The 21,772-nt window shown below is 34.9% G+C and overlaps 1 protein-coding gene across 1 annotated transcript in view; it reads left to right on the top strand.

The window, feature by feature from the left end:
• Nucleotides 1-21,772, top strand: part of WDR49 (WD repeat domain 49) — a 155,407-nt gene that overhangs the window by 22,169 nt on the left and 111,466 nt on the right. Inside the window, exons 2-4 of the mRNA XM_004675382.1 lie at nt 8,419-8,859; nt 15,018-15,194; nt 16,667-16,841. Of these exons, the coding sequence (XP_004675439.1) occupies nt 8,419-8,859; nt 15,018-15,194; nt 16,667-16,841 (793 nt within the window). The remainder of the gene's footprint in view (nt 1-8,418; nt 8,860-15,017; nt 15,195-16,666; nt 16,842-21,772) is intronic.

Here is a 21,772-nt window from a genome sequence, read left to right as displayed (position 1 = left end):
GGGAATCGAACTCATGCGAAGCGGCTTTAGATTCTCAGTGCTGTGCTTTAACCCGCTGCGCCACCAGGGAGGGCCCTCTTTAAAGTTTTTAAGAAAAAATTTAAGAATGGGCAAATTTTCTGATTCACTAATTGAAGAAATAACTAGACAACTGAGCAGAGATGTATATGTAGGGTTGTTTGTGGCATGATATATAGTGTACATATATAATTGCCATTGGAACAATTGCAATTTTTGGTAATATAGGATTGTAAATAAATTGTATGTCTTCTCCATAGAAAATTATGCAACTGAAAAAATTGATGATAAAAACAAATATATACTGCAGAAGGCATAGTTTTATGTAAATTGCACTGACCTCCCTCAGTAAATTGGGTAAAGTGGCATACAAAGATATGTATATGATGACATCCTATGTAAATAATGCACAGGTATTCCTATTTGTGCTTAGAAAACAATTTCAAAGCAATAGTATTGATGTTGTTTTGGAGTTTGGGGTTCTTGGATTCACTCTGGGAAAGGCTTCAGCAGATCTCCCCTTTCAGCTGCGTGTGGCGAGTTTCTCCATGAGTCAGAGACTCCTATATTTAAAGAGCACGTTTATTAGGGACAGAGGTGTAAAGGACACTCACATAGGCACTAGTGGCAGGAAGAGCTGCCCTGAAAGGGACAACTTTGCTGATAGAGTCCTGCATGGCTGCAGGGTAACTTGGAAAAAATTAGTACTAATTTTTACCTCAAAAAGACTAGACAGTGAATTTTGTTTAATAGGAGAGAAAGGATGAATCTTAAAACACTATTAGAAAACTTTTATTTGGGTGTACTGTTTTAAATTAGAAACAAATTGTCTCTGGGAAGAAGTCATTTTTTGAAGTCATGTAATCAAATTTCCAATCAAAGGAACATTTTAATTATTAATAGTTATTTTATGCTCCATGTTTTATAATAAAATCAAATTTCCTAAATTATTATTATTTCCTTGGTATATTTAATAATCAATATATGCTTTCAAATTTGGCTTGAGATGAATGTGTCTTCAATAAAAATGAAATTTCAATAGAATTATTTAATGTAAAGATGAACTTTTATATAGAATATCTTACTGGAACTTTTTTTTTTTTTTTTTTTTTTAAAGATTTATTTATTTATTCATACAGAACTGGGGTACAGGCCAGAGGCTCAGGGGCGGTGAGAGGCTTCACCAGAGACAGAGTGGGGAGCAGAACAGGCAGATCAACGAAGTACACTGCTGAGGGGAGCAGCGGGCGGGTCAGGAGAGGTCTGGCTCGCCATGTGGTCTCCTCCGGGGCAGGCGGCAGGCGGGAATCGAACTCATGCGGAAGTGGCTTCAGATTCTCAATGCTGTGCTTTAACCCGCTGCGCCACCAGGGAGGGCCTGGAACTTTTTTTTTTAAAGATTTATTTATTAGTGCATACAGAGCTGGGGTACAGGCCAGAGGCTCAGGGGTGACGAAAGGCTTCACCAGAGACAGAGTGGGGAGCAGAATAGGCAGATCCACGAAGTACACTGCTGAGGGGAGCAGCGGGCGGGTCATGAGAGGTCTGCAGCGCCATGTGGATCTCCTCCGGGGTAGGCGGGAATTGAACTCATGCAGAAGTGGCTTTAGCTTCTTAGTGCTGTGCTTTAACCCGCTCCGCCACCAGGGAGGGCCTCTTACTGGAACTGTAATCAAACCCTGAGATAGGTTATTATTGCTTAATGGTCACAAAAATGTAATGTAACAAATTTAAGCATAAAACCCAGAGGCTAGCTAAGTTAGCACTAATTTAAATACATGTCAACATATATATTAATATATGTATTTATCTCTAGATATCTCCATTTATAGTACATATATATATATATATGATGACTCAAAGATAAACTATTTTGTCTGTCATTGCTGAATTTAATACAGACTGAGAATTTATAACAAATAGAATATGTTATATGCAAGCTCATTTTTAGACTGCAGGATTATTTTAATCCTTTTTTTGTGGAGATATCTTCTGACAAGAAGTATAGGATTGATACCTGTAGCTCACCTAAAATCCATAGAGTAGTTCAAGGCAAGATGAAAGCTACAAATACACTGATGAAATAGTTATATGAGTTAATGAAATGCTTTTGAAGATAAAATAACCTTTACTTTCACTGGACCCACTTAGGGCAATTTATATATATGCCTCTGTGGAAGAGCAGCTAAAATCATGTGTACAGGTCTAGTTCATATCAAGCCCAAATTAACATCTGCTCTCCTGATAGCCAAGGGTTTAAAATAAAACTTCAGATAATCCTGAGTGTTCTCCCACACATATGCTGACCCACTTAAAAATCTCTTAGAACCATCTATTTAACAACTAGTAATGCCTGACAGGGTCAACTATTAAAATTAGTAATTATGCCCCAGTTCTTGTATGCATAAATAAAAACAAAAAAAATCTGTAAAAATAAAAAAAAACAAAATTAGTAATTATATATACCTCTAAGGTATTACATGCACACACACACACACATATCCAGCAATGAATTTAAGCAAATCCTGAGAGAATAGTCATGGCTGGTTTAGTGACTAAATTTTGGTTGTTTTCTATTCTTTAAACATGTTAGCAGGGAACTCATATTCATTAAGTATAAATGTTCAATACTCACATATATTTATTCCACATGTTACTTGTACACGTTAACAACTGATAATAACTAAAAGTTAGTTGTTATTTCTATTTACAGGTACACTAACTAAGGCTGAGTTTCACTACAAAATTAAGGGGAAGGTACGTAGATTACCCATACACCTCTAATCTTCATACTTGCATAGTCTTTCCTGGATTAATATCAGAGGACAGAATTTGTTACCGTTGGTGAACTTGCATGGGCATATCATAATAGAGCTCTAGTTATGCAATCACATAGTCCTCCTATGAAAGCTTGCAAAGTACAAAATATAATGGAGTGAAGAAATGAAGTGTATCCATGAACACAAGTGGAAACTCCACAAAATTAATTGTCTGATAAAAGTTAATGCATTTGAGCTCTAAACCTTGTATAAAAGAACACATAACTTAACTGAACATTAATTTATTGGTTGGTTTTCTTGAAGAGACTGTTTATTTGAAGCAGACTTGTTTTGCAACACTCTATAAGTTTCAGGTGTACATTAACTAATTTCTTAAAGCTGACATATAATAGAATAGCATACATCATATTGATAAAAGTACACTGCTTTTTTTTTCTTTTTTAAAGATTTATATATTTATGCATACAGAACTAGGTTACAGGCCAGAGGTTCAGGGGCAGTGAGAGGATTCACCAGAGACAGAGTGGGGAGCAAAACAGGCAGACCGATGAAGTACACTGCTGAGGGGAGCAGCGGGCAGGTCAGGAGAGGTCTGCTGTGTCATGTAGATCACCTCTGGGGCTGGTGAGAATCGAACTCATGCTCAAGTGGCTTTAGCTTCTTAGTGCTGTGCTTTAATTCACTGTGCCACCAGGGAGGGCCATAACGCTTTTTCAAAAAAAAAAAAAAAAGATTTATTTAATTTATGCATACAAGTAGTGGGGTACAGGACAGAGATGCCAGGGTGATTGGATTCACCAGACAAAGTGGGGAGCAGAACAGTCAGATTGACTGAAATATACTGCTGAGGGGAGCAGTGAGCGGGTCATGAGATGTTTCCTGCATCATGTGGGTCACTTCCCTGGCTGGAGATAGACTAGAAGTGGCTGTGGATAGCCTCATTGTGCATTAATCCATTGCCCCACTAGGGAAGGCCCAGTACACTGCTTTTGAAACAAGTTAAGATCTTTTAGTAAAAGCACATTCCTGACTTCAACCAACATTATGGAAAAAACATAGTTTTATTTTCAAACTTAAGCTAAAGAAAAAAATCTACCTGCCATGTCACACAATTGCACACTGCTGTCAGCTTTCATAGAGTGGGATTATTTCTCAAATCATCTCTTATTGCATATGGGTTTTAACAATGTATATAAAATTAGGAAGTTAGTTGTTACTTTGGAGAAGAAAAATTTATGTTCTATTTGAAATTTCATGCATTAGAATATAAAAAAAGAAATTGTTAAGGTATTTATCAGTTAGAATAGTTTATTGTTCTAGAAGTAAAAAAAATAATGACACATAAGGAAAATGTTCTGAGATTCAACATAAAAGTGCTTTTTAATTAATGGGTTACTAGATATGAGGTTAATTGATGTTGTTACGTTGTAGTCTAAAATGAAAGTTCAACATTGACTTAACTTTCAGAAAGATTGCAATTTTGACTCAGATAGAGTCTTTTAGGATCAGATTTATTTTTCTACATTTAAAATCTGGGTCACTGACATATTCCCATTTGTGTAAACCTCTCAGAATAAAAATTATTTAACAAGGATAACTATGATAGACTTAAGAATAATTCAAATGTCTATATACCAGTTACTTTGCAGAAATTCAATTTAATTAAGTGTGTTAACCTTGAGTAAAATGCTTGATCACTGAGTTCCTGCACATGGTAATTCAGTTAATCTTTTTTAATTAAGAAATCACAGATTTAAGTTTGTATTGTTTTTATTGAGATAACATGGTTTACAACATTGTATGTGAATTCAGAGTATATATTCATGACTTTTCAGATGTAGGTTATCATTTTAGCTTCAGAGCAAAATTTGGTGGAGATGTAGAGACTGCATATAGTACCCCTGTTTCTACACATAAACAACCTTCTCCTTTATCATTAGAGTGGTACATTTGCTGCATTAGCTAACATCATAATCACCCATAGTTCAGAGTTTATATTCAGGTTCACTCTTAGTCTTGTACATTCTGTGATTTGAACAAATGTATTGTAACATGCATCTGTTATGGTATCATATAGTGTCATTGCTCTGCCTATTCATGTCTCCTGTCCTAATCCCTAGAAGCCACTGAAAATGTTTACCTTGTCTCAATAGTTTTGCTTTTTCCAAAATGTCATGTAGTTGCAATCTTACTATATTTAGTATTTTCATAGTGTCTTCTTTCACTTAATAATATGTATTTTCAGGTCTTTCATGACTTGGTAACTGCTTTCTTTTAATACTTAATAGCTTATTCTCTGGTTATATCACATGTATTATCCATTCACCTACTAAAGGGCATCTCAGTTATGTGCAAAAATTGGCAATTATGAGTAAAGTTGCTGTAGACATACAACACAGGTTTTTAAATGGATATAAGCTTTCAGCTTCTTTGGAAAAATAACAGTGTGAATTTTGGATAGGATGAGAACATAATTAGTTTTGTCAGAAACCACCAAACTGTCTTCAAATGTGGTTGCGTGATTTTGCATTCAAATGGACAAAGTACAAGAATTGTTGTTTAAGTACACCTTGTATTGTAACATGCATCTGTTATGGTATTGTCAACATTTATTAATATTTTAAGATTTATTTATTTATGCGTACAGAACTGGTATACAGGCCAGAGGTGCAGGGGCAGTGAGAGGCTTCACCAGAGACAGAGTGGGGAGTAGAACAGGCAGATTGATGAAGTACACTGCTAAGGGGATCAGCTGGTGAGACAGGAGAGGTCTGCTTCGCCATGTGGGTCACCTCCCTGATGAGGATCGAACTTGCACTGAAGCAGCTAAGGCTCGCTTGCAGTGCTGTTTCCTAATCTGTAGTGCCACCAGGGCAGGCCATCAGTAATTATTTTACTGTTATCAGTGTTTCAGATTTTGGCCCTTTAAATAAGTGTGAAGTGATATCATGCACTTATCTGTCATCAATACATCTTCTTTGGTAAGATGCTTATTAATGATTTTGCTTCACTTTTTAATTGGATTATTTTCTTATTGTTGATTTTTTTTATTAGAGAAGTTTATTTTTTATTGTTGATTTTTAAGTGTTGTATATTTAGTACAGAGTTTTTGTTTTGTTTTGTTTTGTTTTGTTTTTAATCAGATGTACCTTAAAAATATTTTCTAAAGCCAATGGCTTATCTTATTCTTTTAACATTTCATTTTGTGGGACAGAAGTTTTTATTTATATGGGAATCTCTATTATGAATTATTTTATGGTCATGTCTTTGATACTGCATCTAAAAACTCATCATCAAACTCAAAGTCATCTAGGTTAGTTTTTATGATATCTTCTGTAAGCTTTTTGTTTGTATAAAACCCTGTGCTTCATTTTTTAATTAATTTTTATAAAGAGTGTAATATCCTTCTAAATTCATTTCTTTTTAGGTATGTGGCCCTTCAGTTGCTCCAGTACCCTTTGTTGAATGTAGCATCTTTTCTCCATTGTATTATCTTTTTCACCTTTGTGGTGTCTATTTCTGGACCCTATTTTTTAATTGCTCTCTTTGCCTATTCTTATACTCATGTCACACTGTTTTGGTTGCTGTACATTGAGAGTCTTGAGCCTGATAGTCAGCTCTCCAACTGTGCTCTTATCCATCAATATTGTACCTTTGCATTTCCATACAAATTTTAGCATAGATTCTGTAGATTACTTTGGGAAGAAGTGAGGCTGATAATATTGAATCTTACTACATCTGAACATGGGACATTTATTATTCTTGAGATCATTGATCAGAATTTTATAGTTTTCCTCATATAAATCATATGTAGCTATTCTCCAATTTACTCTTAACTATTTGTTGTGTGAGATAATAGAAATGATATTGTAGTTTTAATATCAAATTTCACTATTGCTGTTATGTGATTGGCTTTTATATTCTAGCATTGTATTTTGTAATATTGCTATAATTAATTATTAATCATGCCAGAGGCTCAGGGGTGGCGAGAGGCTTCACCAGAGACAGAGTGGGGAGCAGAACAGGCAGATTGATGAAGTACACTGCTGAGGGGAGCAGCGAGCGGGTCAGGAGAGGTCTGCCACGCCATGTGGTCACCTCCGGGGCAGGCGGGAATCGAACTCATGCGGAAGTGGCTTTAGCTTTTCAGTGCTGTGCTTTAACCCGCTGCGCCACCAGGGAGGGCCGGGACATACTTTTTAACTTACCTTAGTGGGAAAGCTTTGCATTTCTCATCATTAAACATGCTAATTGTATACTTATTTTGTAGATGTTTTGTGTAAAATGAAGGACATTTCTCTTTGTTGTTTCCTGAGAATTTATATCATGGATGAGTCTTGTAATTTCTTAAATCCATCTTATACGTCTAGTGACATGTCAATTAATCCTCAAAACAAGTTTCTTGCTATAGTTATCTCCATTTTATAGATAAAAGATACTAAGCCCACAATTGTAGGATTATGCTTTATCCCAGTGTTTGCTATGAACCCTGATTCTTGGCTGAGATGTAGGAAAATTTGATTCTCTCATCATGATTCTCACCAAACAGCCTTTCATATTAAGCTACATACTTATTTGAAATAGTTTATTCTCATTTTTCACTTTTTTCATATTTGCAAATGTACCTATATGTCAAAGTGTATTTGTAACTTCAATATAATACCCATGGGATTTTCATGCTCAGATATTCATAGACAAGTGCAGAGTGGCAAATAATGTATAATATACTCATTCCAGGCTGAGTTCAAAGAAAATTACACTGCTGTCTTATTTCAGTTCTCTACATTAAGCAAGTTCCTTTATGTAGTTTGCTTACTAACAATGTATTTACTTTTTTTTTTGGTGATCTCACTGTTTAAAATGTCCCCCAAGTAAAGTGTTATAAGAACCTGTATTAGTGTTCCTAATTACAAGAAGGCTGTGATGTAGTAGATAAATTTTGCTCAGATCACATTTATAGAGTTATTGGCCATGACTTCACCATTGAATTAACAATATACATTAAGTCAACAGGGACATACATAAAATTACATATAGATTAGTTGGTGAAAGTGTTGTTAGGAAAGGCTTGTGGAAACCTGAGCCTTTTAAGGATCAAAGTTTCAGTATTTGCTAATGCAATATTTTCAGAGACGATGAAACATAACTGACATGAATAACAAAATTCAAATGAATATGGTTTCACTGTCCTTGTAATGGTATATTACATAAGTGGAATTCTTGTCTTTAGGTCAAAGTTCACTGTAGTACAATTTTATTGGGTATGCTAAACTCTTCAGGGATTCACCCAAATTCTACAAACCATTGTCTTATTTTATTATTGCTGCTGCAACAAATTAGTAGCTTAAACACACACTTTTTAATTTTATCATACTAAAGTCAGAAGTCTACAATGAGATTTAAATGTTAAACTCAATGTCTTTTCATGAGGTTCTAAGGGAATATCTGTTTCCTTGCCTTGATCTGTGTTTCTCTGACTTCTGCTTTTATAAAATGAAAGACAATTTTTTTTTTTATTTTGCATCTTTGCACTAATAAGAACCTTCTTTGGGAGTAGTCGTACAATTCCTTGGTACTTATGATGCTTTCATTTTTGCCTTGTTTTTATTCTCATTTCTAGCCTACAGACCCAAGACATCCCATTTCTATGTCCAGAGAAGATTTTATACAGAAGATGATAGAGATTGTTGGTTGGGGCTCAAAGGAAAAATATGGGGAGTTCTTTGACAAAGTGGATGTGACCCAAGATGGCTTCATTAGCTGGGACAAGCTGACTTCATTTATGCTGATGGCACTTTATGAGAAAGATGAACGAGCAAAGGCGACTGTGGTTCCTGAGTGGAAAGACCTGGAATTCCTCCCAGGGAAACACAAGGACACCATTCAAAAAGTTATTTTCTTAAAAACTTCAGGTCGTTATCTGACTATTAGTAAGGAAGGTTTATTAGGAATCTGGGGAGAGAATTTAAAGCTGCAAGAATCATTTCCCATAACTTCAGATGCCATAAAGCTCAAACACCTGTGGGTGACAAGTCTGGTTTCTCTGGAAAATGTTAACAAGGTACAAAGTCTTTCTAAATAAATGTACTCCTTTAAAGGGGAAAGGAGATGAGAGAGGGCTCCTGATCAATACCAAGTAGAATGCTAGCAGTGAGAGGTGCTGTGTTATTCCTCTTTTCCTCAAATGAATACAGGTACAACAAAGTGAGCTTGTTGATCTCCTAAGATGTTCTCTTGGGGTTGTTATAAAGATTCCCACTAATAACTCAAATTCTTGGCTGTGTCCCAAATGTGGCCATGCTATTCTAGCAGATAAGACCGTCACCAGTCTACAGATTACAATAGGATCATGAGCCTAGCTGCAGAGTTGAGAGATTGTAACAGTGCGGGGCTCAGCTCACTGCTATTACTAGAAACTGGTTCTTTGATTTTGATCATTGTCCTCTTTAGTTTCTTAGTTCTTATAGGTAAGGTCAGCATAGTCCAAATATCTTCACATAACTTGCTATGAGCAAGATAACATAACAAGAGAAAAGCTTGTGAAGAAAAGATGAAACTTAAAGATTTCATATTCTTAGTACTTTATCAAGCAGATGATAAATTTTACTGTGAAAAATTTTAAACTCACATGAAAGTAGAGATAATATTATGAACAGATATCTATACTTTAAGTGAAATAAGTCAGACATTGAAAGCTATCTGAGTTTCACTTATCTGTCAAATATAAATAATTTGTTGATTGTTTGCTTGGTAGTTTGTTTAAATCAAGAAGTAAAAATGTCTAAACATCATGAATGATAAGTCCTTTCCACCTACATATTTTTCTCCCTTTTAAGTGCATTTTTCATTGTTGTGCTTTTGACAATTTTGTTAAAGGAGACAGTCTGTCTAAATTGTGCACTTTAAATTTACATAAGGTTATTATTATTATTATTATTATTATTTTTTCATCATATCCTCTTTTTGATCCTTGCATTTCCAGTAAGCAGCTAGTCAAGTTTAAAGTTTAATTGGCTTGTTTTGGAATGGGTGTCTCTTACTCAAGAGCCTCAGGATATCTGGCTACTTTTCTTGGTTACAATTATTGCTGATTACAATTATTGCTGATTACTCCAAGATCTATTGCTCTATTAGGAATGAGAAGATAATGATATTCTAATTTTATCATTTCCTCTTCTTTTATAAGTTGGAGTAACACTATAAAAAGGAATTCTCCTCAGTGATTTAGGTATCATGGAGTATAAAATCTTTAACAAGGATAGGTAAACTGCCTAATTATTTATGCTTATTTACCAGAAATAATGAACTCTTCTTCATCTTCAGTTATCTTCATAACTGTTATTATTGTTCTCAGTATCATTATAAACCCATGGGTTTAAACAAATTTGATTTGTTTCTGTACAGTAAGTTAACATCCCACCCCAAGAATTGTACTAGTTCTGGACAGTGGTAAATAACACAACTTAGCTTTGAAGTCCTTTTTGGTGTCATCCTAACAATCTTTGAAAGCTTCTTTGCTTCCAGGTATGACAAGATGTTTTCCATCTCTTTGTATATTTACTGTGCTAGATTCAGAACAGACATTTCTTCAGTGTCAAGTTCTTTTTAGTAGGAACTAGAATGTTGCACTGAATGAAACCATAAAGATTTACCATTATCACCTTTAACTCCCTATGTGCCTGCCCTGCTCAATCAGGCCCCTCAAGATCACCAGGATGTGAGATAGGACAAACAAAGATTGTGAAATTTTCCTGGCGTCACAGAAGGTGTAATCATTATAGACAAAGTTGGTGAACTGAGGCTATCAGTTCAATGACTTCAGAACACGTGTGTCAGTTTTTGCTGACTGTATGGTAGCAGTTGATATCTATTGTACATTCATTTCAGGTCAGGCAGGTTCACTGTTGTTTTGGGCAGATGGAAAATTAATCTTGGAGACTTAGGGATATATGACATGCATTTAATGCTGAAGCAGGGACCAGAAAGACCAAAAGATGAAATTAGCAAATGAGCTACGAGTCCCTTTGTACTAAAAGTTCCCAGAGACACACAGTGATACATTACTGTGAATTCAAATACAATTTGTGAAGTACGTCTATGATAAATGTATGAACCCAGAATAAAGAACTCTCTAAACTTAATTACAAAATAAACACAATAAAAAATGGGCAAAGATTTGTAAGATAATTATATCTTACAAAGAAGACATAAGGGGGAGTGTGTGTCTCCCTGGTGGCTTCTGGATTAAAGTACAGTCCTATGAAGCTCTGTGCAGCCACTGCAGCATGAGTTTGATCTAGGCCAGGGAGGTGACCAGTGGTGCAGCAGACTTCTCATGTCTGGCCCGCTGCTCCCCACAACAGTGCATTTCAGTCAATCGACCTGTTCTGTTGCCCACTCTGTCTCTGGTGAATCCTCTCATCCCTCACACCTCTGGCCAATTCTTGTATGCATAAATTAATAAACCAAAAAAAAAGATATAAGGGTAACAAATCAGCACATGAAAGTACACTCAACATTATTAATCATCAGGCAAATGTATTGAATGTTGTATTGAATATTATTTGCTGGATGTTGGAAAGGTGGAAAACAACTAATACATTTCAAGTTTATGGGCTAACATTTTGAAGGTAATAAAGCACCTGAGTTATAGCTCATTTTTCCTACAAAATCATATCCAGTTTTTTTCTTTCTGAGAGTCTAGTATTAGTGTTAATATATATGGATTAAAAGAGCTCTAGTCTAGGTTTGCAGTATTCTGTTGTTATCATGTCATGCTTATATTGTGTTATTATATTGTGATTGTGCTGTACTTTTCTTTCCAGGACTTGTCACTAAATCTTAGCCTTTCCTTTTTCCTTATTTATCATAAAAATTTAAAGAATGTTGCTTCTCCTGCCTTTTTAGTGGCCTCATTGAGCTTACATAAAAAACATTACACCACTAAAAAAGTTAAATTTTTATATATTTTACATTATTGTTCATTTTTAAGCAATTTTTGCCTTCTCTTTTCAGGTGTAATCCTCATAGAATTTCCACTACCAATTCACCCATGCACCATCCCACAGTCCTCTATGAACTCTTTCTCCCTCATTCAATCCCTCTTCCTCCTCCTACCCTGCAGAATGTCTTTAGTTTATAGTTGTCTGATTATTTTTATCGTTTTTTTTTGTTATTATTTTTTCCCCGATACCTTATTTGATTCCCTTATTTTCCTCCTACAAGTGAAATCCTCTGATATTTTTCTTTTTCCTTCTGATTCATTTAATTGAGCATAATTCCTTCTAGCTCCATCCATATTGTTGTGGATGGTGTTAGTTTATCTTTTTTGATTGCTGAAGAGTATTCCATTGTATATATTAATATATACTAATTGCATATTAGTATATAATAGTATGTATATATGTATATAGTATTATTCCATTATATATATATGTACATACATACATACGCACACATATACACACACATGTCACATCTTGACATAGATAGTGCTGCAATAAACACAGGGGTGCAGGTGTCATTTTGAATAAGTTTTTTGTGTGTGTCCTTTGGGTAGATCTCTAGGAATGGAATTGCTGGGTCATATGGTAGCTCCATTTTTAATAGTTTGAGGAACCTCCATGAAACTTTCCCTAGTAGTTGGACCAATTTGCATTCCCACCAGCAGTGCAGGAGAGTGAATTTTTCACCATATCCTTGCAACATTTGTTGTTGCTAGTTTTTTGATATATGCTATTCTTACTGGAAAACATACCACAAATTTATTGAAATTTCAAGCTCGAACTTGTACAATAAGATGTATATATTAAAGATTAAATATAGATTTTAATGTATGTATGTATCTGTGAAGAGTCAAAAATATAATAAAGATAATGGACATATTCATTACCCTCAACAGTTTCCTTGTCCTATTTTATAATTCCCCCTTAAACTACTCCAATCTCTTCTTATTGGGCAACTTCCGATATGTTTTCTCTAACTACAAATTGGTTTGCATTTTCTAAATTTTTATACAATCAGCATCATGCAGTATATAGCCATTTTGTGTAATGTCTTGGCATAATTACTGAGTTCACTCATGTTGGATACATCAACCTTTTTTTTTTAAGATTTAATTATTTATGCATACAGAACTGGGGTACAGGCCAGAGATGTAGGAGCAGAGAGAGGCTTCACTAGAGACAGAGTGAGGAACAGAACAGGCAAAATGACGAAGTACACTGCTGAGGGCAGCAGCAGGCGGGTCAGGAGAGGTCTGCCGTGCTGTGTGGGTCACCTCGGAATGGGGGTTGAACTCTTGCTGAAGTGGCTTTAGCTTCTTAGTGCTGTGTTTAACCCACAGTGTCACCAGGAAGGCCCCAGAACTTTATCTTTTTATTGTTACTCAGTGTTCCATTATATGGGTATAAAGACATAGGATATAACCTGTGACACCTAATATGATCAAGATTTTGTGCTTTAAATTTCAGCCAATTTTAATAGGTTTGTAGTTTTATCTTATTGTGGTTTTAATTCATATTTCCCTGATGATTAATAATGTTGAGTATAATTTCACATGCTGATTTGCTACTCTTAGATTCTGTTTGCAAGTATAGGTTCGAATATTCTGTTAATTTATTTTATTTTGTGTATTCTGTAATTATTAAGGTTTGATAGTTCTTTATTCTGAGTTTATACATTTATCAGATGGCTATTTCGCAATATTGTATTGCAGTCTGTGCTTTGTTCATTCTAACATTATCTTTGATAATTACTTCATTTTCAGATTTTTCATGGCTAATTCATATGCATACAATAGAATTTTAAAAAGTAATATTATATCTTGAAACTTTATGGGATAGGTTTATTAGTTTTAGTTGCTTTTTTTGTTCATTCCTTAGTAATTCTAAATTCTTTGTATAAGATTGTGTCATATACTAATGTAGGTTTACCTCTCCCATCCCAATATGAGTATCCTTCACTTTAATTCTTTTCTAATTTTTCTGTTTAGAAACTTCAGTACTATGTTGAACAGATATGGTGTTCTTATCTTCTTCCTGAAACTAAGGAGAAAATATTCATTTATTACCATTAAGTATGACATAACTATAGTTTTTTTGGTATAGATTTTCTTCAGATGGAAGAGGTTCCCTTCTATTTCTGATTTGTTGAATAGCTTATGAAGAAAATATGTTGGATTTTGTCAAATGCTTTTTAATTATCTACTGACATAATCATAATTCTCTTTATTAATATGATATAGTACATCGATAATATATATTAAGCTAACCTTGCTTTTTTTGGTAGAAATGTTACATGGTCACAGTATGTTATTATTGTTTTTTTCATTTGCTTAGTTCTCTTTGCTAGGATTTAATTTGAGATTTTTACATCTACATTTACGTGTGCTATCAATATATATTTTTCTTATAATGTACTGGCCTCATAAACTGATTTGGGAATTATTCCTTCCACTTCTATTTTTTGGGAAGAATTTTTGAAACATTGGTGTTAATTTTTTAGATTGTTCACATTTATTAGGTAAATCATTTGAGTTAAATTTTTTCTTTGTGACTTTTTTTGTTTACATATTTTTGCTGAGATTTTCGGTTTCTTTTGAGCTGGGTAATTTTGGTGTTTCTAAGCATTTTATAATTTCATCTAGGTTATCTGGTTTGTTTGTATTCTTTTGTAATCCTTTCTAATTTCTATAAGGTTTATAGTAATGGGCATTTTATTTATTTATTTTTTGGTTTGTTTCTGATGTTAGCAATGTGTGTCATCTCTCTTTTTTTCTGTAATAGTGTAGCTAAATTATCAGCAAAAATACCTTTTTTAAAAGATCTTTTAGGATTTTATAAGACTTAAGAAGAGTATTTGCAAATAATCAATTGATTTTTGAAAGATTCTGATTGCATTTTAAAATTTCTGTTATATGACTGACACTGTAGTTTTTTTTGTGTTTTTGTCTTTCCTATGTGATTAGTGTTCCACTAATAGAAATTGAGGGATATGTGAAATGTGATTGGCAAAAAAATATGTTCAAATGACATTAATGTGATAAGCCTTGTCTAGGTTCCAAAGTTAGAATAAAGTACATTTGTCCCATCATGTTATACTTCTGTAAACCATTAAGATCATCAGGGAGTGATGTCTGACTTAGTTCTAGTATTTGCATATCTGCTTTGTATATTGATTCCACGAAGTCCATCAGAAATGCCTTTTGATTTTCTTTAGATAGCAGTGGCTTTTACAAGTAAAGAGATTTGTTTCTATGATTTGCTGTCCAAAGGAGAATTTCCTTGTCAATATAAACTCCAAGGCCTAAAAGGAACACCAATTTGTATGGATTATTGGTATGACCCTCTTGATGCCAATGAATCAATTCTATCTTTTGGAGACATAAAAGGAAAGGTAAGTGAGAGAAGGATTAAAATTTATAATATAAACAACCAGCAAATTCTATCTCAAAATAGAAATCAAATGCAATGAATGTGAACTCCTTTTGGTAATTTCACTAAAATATAGGTTAAAAGGTTACACATGTTGGATATAGAAAAGTAGAATTAGGTAATAATTCCTTTTTATGCTTATAAAAGATGCTTATAAAAGCCAGTATTGTGATTTTAGCTTGCCTGTTTAGACAAAAGGCACTACTAACTTTTAGTGCCATAGGATGTTAAATCTGTTAAACCTTAATATTCATAAACACTTAATGCTAACTTCTAAAATATTCTGTCACATATCTTTAAAATTATTTTTTTCAGGTTTTCATCCACATAGTTTCAGATTTCTCAGTACCAGTTTCTTGGGAAATGTTATTTCTTGTATCATGCAATGAAGTGTTACAGGGCAGGATGTGGGGCACCCTACGAACCCCAAACCTGCCTGCTTTATATCAATTCTGCCACCTGTCACATCAAGAAAAACATATGCTAGTGAGTAAGTCCTAAAATGGAAAGTAACCTTCATAGAGCTAGAGTGCAATAAAGAGATGAGGTGGGAAAGAATATATAAAATAGTTTCCAAATCAAGCGCCCAAAGTTCCCTATCCCCTCAGGGGTAAATATCCAGCCAAACCAGGTTGACCCCAAAACCTGCCACCATTCTAAGGCACATCCTGTTGGGGACCCATAGGAAAGGGGTATAAAGGAACCAGCATATCTAGGACAGAAGGAAAAAAAATAATATCAAGATAAAAGATGCTTCCATTAACCTCCCACGGGTCTCTCACCCACGTGTCTCAATGAGACCAAGACCACGAAGCAAAGGCAGCTTCTTGGTAAGTCTCTCTGCTCCGTGTACCTCCTCCAGTGCTCCTTCTTGCTCCCCAACTTTCTTCCTTCTCCAGTCTCCCTTCCAGGTTTCCTCCTCCCTGCTTAAATCCACTCCTTAGGGGGGCAAGGAAACTGAAACCTTCCCTTTCCCTGGGGGCCACCTTGTTACAGAAGGGACAGATACTGTAGGGAGGGTAGACTTGAAACCCAGACATTGAATACATTGATTTAAATGTATTCCCTATCAAATACCACCTGACCTCTGAAAAATTATTACTTACTAAATGACATTAGTATTCACGTGGCTCTGTGAAGTCTGAAGCAGTCTAATTTGAACAGTCAGTTTCCTTTAATAGTTGTGAAAATTGGACATTCTTACTGTTTTCAATGTCAAATACATCATAAAAGCAAATAATGAACTGCCTTTGATAAATTGCTTTATTAATCTTTCAGTTGTTTTGTCTTTTCGTGTAACTGTCAGCATCCTTTGGTAACGTTTAATAAATTCATACTAATTTAATATCTATTCTATATTAACTTTAAGGCACATAGAATTGTCTGACAATAATCACCCTGCTCCTGTGTAATTTTCTTTCAATCTCTCTCAAGGTTCAAGCAATTGTCTTCACAACAGCCTTGATTTCCCTTTTTGAGCGTCCTGCCAGTACATGTGAAGATGAGGAAGCCACTGTGACCATTAACTGGACAGAGCTGCTCTCTGGATATCACAAATGTTGTCACACAGTAGAGCACACACTTCATTGTGGAGACTGGGTCAGGCAAGGTACTGAATTTAAACGGGCAGGAAAGAAAATGGTCCCTTTCCACTTTGAAAATGGTTCCAAAGAACACATTTATGTTCTTTGATGAAAATCTCTTACAAAAATGTTCAAGTCGAGAAACCAGTAATTGGTTCTCTGGAGGTTTGTGCCTGGACTCTTATTCTCTGTACATTATTGAGAATTAGTTATTTCTAAAGTTTATGATTCATACAATTAATTCAGGTGAAATGTGCACTTAAGGAATCTCAAGAGAAGAGAGAAAATTGTCACAGTATCCATTTGACTTCAACCCAATTCTGATCCTCACTGATCTCATCTAGTCACACTGAGGGCTGCTTAACAAAAGAATTTAATAAGTTTAAACCATTCCTTTATTTTCTTTACAGTCTCATGAAAAGTATACTAATTTGACTGATTTCAAAATGAGATTCTCTCTCTCTCCCTTTCTTCTGATTTTAGCAGCAGTTCTCTGTGTGATTGTACAATAGCACCTATAGAAAAGCAGATTTTCTATTGAGCTATTTTTTTTTACAATATGCCTGATTTTTACAAAACTTGCAACTGATTCAAGGTCCAAATGTACAACATTTTCTCTGATAACTCCTTTAGTCCAGACTCGAAGGAATTTGGTGATTTTTTTTTCATTTCTAAATTGCTACATTAAAGAATACCCACTGAAAGGAATGGGGATTTGCAATCTCATTGTTTATTGTAGGTATATCCATTTTATATAAATATATATTATATATTATATATGTATATATAATATATATATATATATATATATATATATATACAGTTCAAATGGACCAATTGGTGATTTTTCTGGTGTTTGCTCTCTAGCTTCAAGAGATGGAATGAATTATTTAATTCAAGCACAATAATTTCCTACACAATGAATATAGGTACTGCATTTTTATTTCTATGTAATGTACATCATATCTTTGATGCCTCTACTCACTCATAATTCCAGCTTGTTATAAAACAGAAGAGGATGATTTTTGGTCACTGACACAAAATTGTGTGTTATATTTTTATAATATAGAAACAAAAATCACAGTACAGAGAAAAACTGAATGGAAACTGGAAATGATGTCAAACAAGCATGAATATTCAATACATAAACCAAAGATTAGACTATGGTAGCAATGTAATTGCCATTGAAATCTACTTACTGTTGATTTCCTGAAGTATCACATATTATTTAACTTCCATGATCTTGAGCTAACATGGATATGTACAGGGAAATAGCCAACACAATTTTGTTTTTCTAAAAGATTGGGAAGATAACAAGTACAATTTTTGAATTGAGCTTGTGCTTTTAAATATGAGTATTTCTAAGTACTCTCTTCACAATCAGAAGAGAATGAAAAGTTATCCCTCTAGACCTTATCACCATTTAATTTAAAGCACTCAAAAACAGACCATAGTGTGTTGATGAATAATTTTCTGTTAAGTTGCTGGACAAAGATTTTTCTCTAAATCAGTGTGTACTCATGTCATCATGCTTCCTCTATATCATTCTGATCTGGGGCTTCATCATCTACCACAAAAAATCATGGGAATCTTGATATCATCAACAGAGATGATGTTTTCCACCTAAGAGATCCAATTCCAGAGCCTGACTTTAAATATTTGTAATTAGAAACTGGCTACAAAAAAGTTTTATATATGTAACTATAAGGGAAGTTATCTATCTAATTTAGGTTACATGTTTCTTACCTTTTTGAATCAAATTTATTGTAATCAAGGGGTAATCTTTGGAAGAATAGCTCAAAATTATTTAATGAGTTTATTTAAATTGTGCATTTGATGGTTTAATAAATCAGCAATTGGTTATCTTTTTGTACTTCAATATTCTGTTTGGTATGGGAGACCTTAGAAGAAAAAAGAAAGCCTTAACTCTAAATAAACTTATTATATGAATGAAAATAAAAGATTAATACAAACATTGTACAATTGATCTGAAAAATTAACTATTAATCTAAACATAAATAAGATTTTGATTCCTATTGTAATTCTCAAGCAGGATAAAAACAAGAGGAAAAACTCTAAGTGTAGTTGGTGGTATCTGAAGGATGAATAAATACAGGGAAAAAGAGAAAGCATGGAGATGATGAGTAAAGTTCTAGAAGCAAATATAATAATGATGGAGGGAAAGATAAAATGACTAAATCACCAAATATTAAAGAAATAAAAGTGGATAAGTCTAATAGGGACATATGTTAGCAGATCTTGCTCATCAGGTCATGTTCACATTTGGTGGAAAATGAGAGTGGAGTATTGAAGGTGTTCGATGAAACTGAAACAAAAATGATAAAGGCAGCATTTAGGAAGGGTTGATTTGGTAGTTCTGCTCAGCATGGTTTGGATGATAAAGGAGGAAGTTGCAATCAGTCATTACTTTTGATGATGAACAAGTGGGAATAATAAAGCAAGGAGAGAAACAAGCAACCTTTTGAAACAGGAGCAGAACTCAGGATTTGAAGTCTGAAAATAATTAGCTACTTTATAATGCCTTATAAAAACCAGCTTCCAGGTGGGGAATGTTCTATTTGCAGATCACAGATGCTCTCCAGAGCCCAAGTTCAGGCTCTTTCCAGATGTTGGCTACCTCGGAAGGATTCTTTACTTTGAGAAACTCCAGATTCTGCTACCAAAGAAAAGTCTCTCTTGCCAGCATTGTTGCTGAAATGTCTTTTACCTTTCTTTACCAAGCTACTTATTTTGCCTCTTTATCCTTCTAGTTTAGGTGAACTATTCCTTTCCTGATTTGCAAGGTATTCAATTTTGACTTTACTCCTAGATTCTTTAAAATCTTGAATCCAGATGATGCTTAGTCTATAAACAAATCCAACAAACTTCTTTACCTACAATAAAATTTTGTTCCTACCTGTCATAGTCCTACCAATTCTAAAAGGAAATTTGGATGACTCATGTGAAAATTACATTTATACATAGTCTGAAAAATTAAAGTAAATGTCTTAGTGTGGGCAATATGTCCTTCAGTGTTTTATATGGTTCCCCCTTTCTATTTTTTTTTTAAATATTTATTTATTTGTACATACAGAACTGGGGTACAGGCCAGAGACTCAGGGGCAGTGAGAGACTTCACCAGAGACAGAGTGGGGAGCAGAACAGGCAGATCAACGAAGTACACTGCTGAGGGGAGCAGTGGGCAGGTCAGGAGAGGTCTGCCACGCCATGTGGTCACCTCCGGGGCAGGTGGGGATTGAACTCATGCGGAAGTGGCTTTAGCTTCTCAGTGCAGTGCTTTAACCCGCTGCGCCACCAGGGAGGGCCCCCTTTCTACTTTTTTTTTAAAAAATTATTGTGACCCCCTACCTTACTGGAGTGTGTGTTTGTGTCTATATTATTTAAATTCATTGTGATATTGTAATATGTGGATCTATAGCTTTCAATAATTTTGATAATTTTTCTAACGTTATTTTTTCCCCAAAGTTTACATTCTCCCTCTCTAATTATTCTTTCTGGTATCCCCATTACAGAGAGAAAGACTGGGCGACTGAAACAAATACTTATTTCTTATGGTTATAGAAGCTGGAAGTCCAAGATCAAGATGCCTACAGCTTCTATGTCTGTTAAACACACACACACACACGCAAGCGCTGTTTGACTATGTCATCTTTTCTCTTAAAATCCATTCTGATTTAGGTAAATTAGATTTAATTTCTACATCTCCAAGTTCCTGGACCTTTTCTTCAGTGATACTACAGAGCAGTTTAAAGGTGGAGATGACTTTCTGGCTTGGGTGGGGAAGGGTATCCTGCCTAGAGCTTCTGGGGGGGAGGAGCTGCAGCAGCTGAGACTTAGGTTTCACCTAGGAGAGTCTTGCCATGAGTGGGGTCAATTCTGAGAACTGCAACATGGGTAGGGTCACATCACTGACAGCCCTCTGCCCAGTCATGTGGGCAAGATTGTCATCCCTGTGGGTCTGGAAAGCAGATCAAGTCAGAGAAGATTTTTCTTGAGGCTTAAGGTTTAATGGCATCTTCCTGTTAAGATTTCTATCTATTTGGTGCTTATTACCCAATTCTTCTTTCTTCTTTCTCTCTTTTGAATCAGGAACTCACAGTTCAGGGAGGAATTTACCACTGGATGAATTGTAATCCAAGCCTCACTCACAGATTCAGATGTGATTTAGATAAGATTTTAGATTTAGATGTAACCTTTAAGGATGATGCTAAAGTGAGTTAAGACTTTTGGGATTGTTGGGGTGTATTTATGTAGGAAAAGGACATGAGTTTGGGGAGGTGCAAGGGCAGAATGTTAAGAAGTGAATGCTTCCACCGTTCATATGTTGAACTCTTAATCTCCCAGTATAATGATGGTATTAGGAGTTGATACCTATGAGTGATCTATAGGTAGGACTATCATGCATGGGATGAGATTAGTACTTTATAGAGGACACTCCAGAGATAAGTCACGTTTTCCTTGTGAGGATAAGTGAAGAGAAGACCATCTATGAACTCAGGAAGTAGGCCCTTAATAGGCATAGGCACTGCAGTCACTTTGATCTTGGTCTTCCAGTTTCCATAGCCATGAGAGTATGTATTTGGCTCAGTCAACCTGCCTCTATATTTTGTTAGAGCAACCTGGATGAACTAGGCAACTGAATAAATGTTATTGAAAATATTTCAAGAGAAAAGAGAGATAACTAAAGTAATCTTGACAAATATTTATAAAAATTTTTAAAAGATTTATTTATTTATGCATCCAAGTACTGGGATGCATTCTAGAGGTGTGTGTGTGGGGGGGGGAGTGGGTGGGTGAGAGCATTCACCAGACACAGAGTGGGGAGCAGAACAGGCAGAGCAAGTGAAAGATACTGCTGAGGATAGCAGCAGGTGGGTTAGGAGAGGTCTGCTGCCCCATGGGGGTCACTGGCTAGAAATCAAACTTGTGCTGCAAT

The sequence above is a fragment of the Condylura cristata genome, unplaced genomic scaffold (genome assembly GCF_000260355.1).
Source record: "Condylura cristata isolate star-nosed mole 26May11 unplaced genomic scaffold, ConCri1.0 scaffold00003, whole genome shotgun sequence".
NCBI lineage: Eukaryota > Metazoa > Chordata > Mammalia > Eulipotyphla > Talpidae > Condylura > Condylura cristata.
This window is presented reverse-complemented; position numbering and strand designations above follow the sequence as displayed.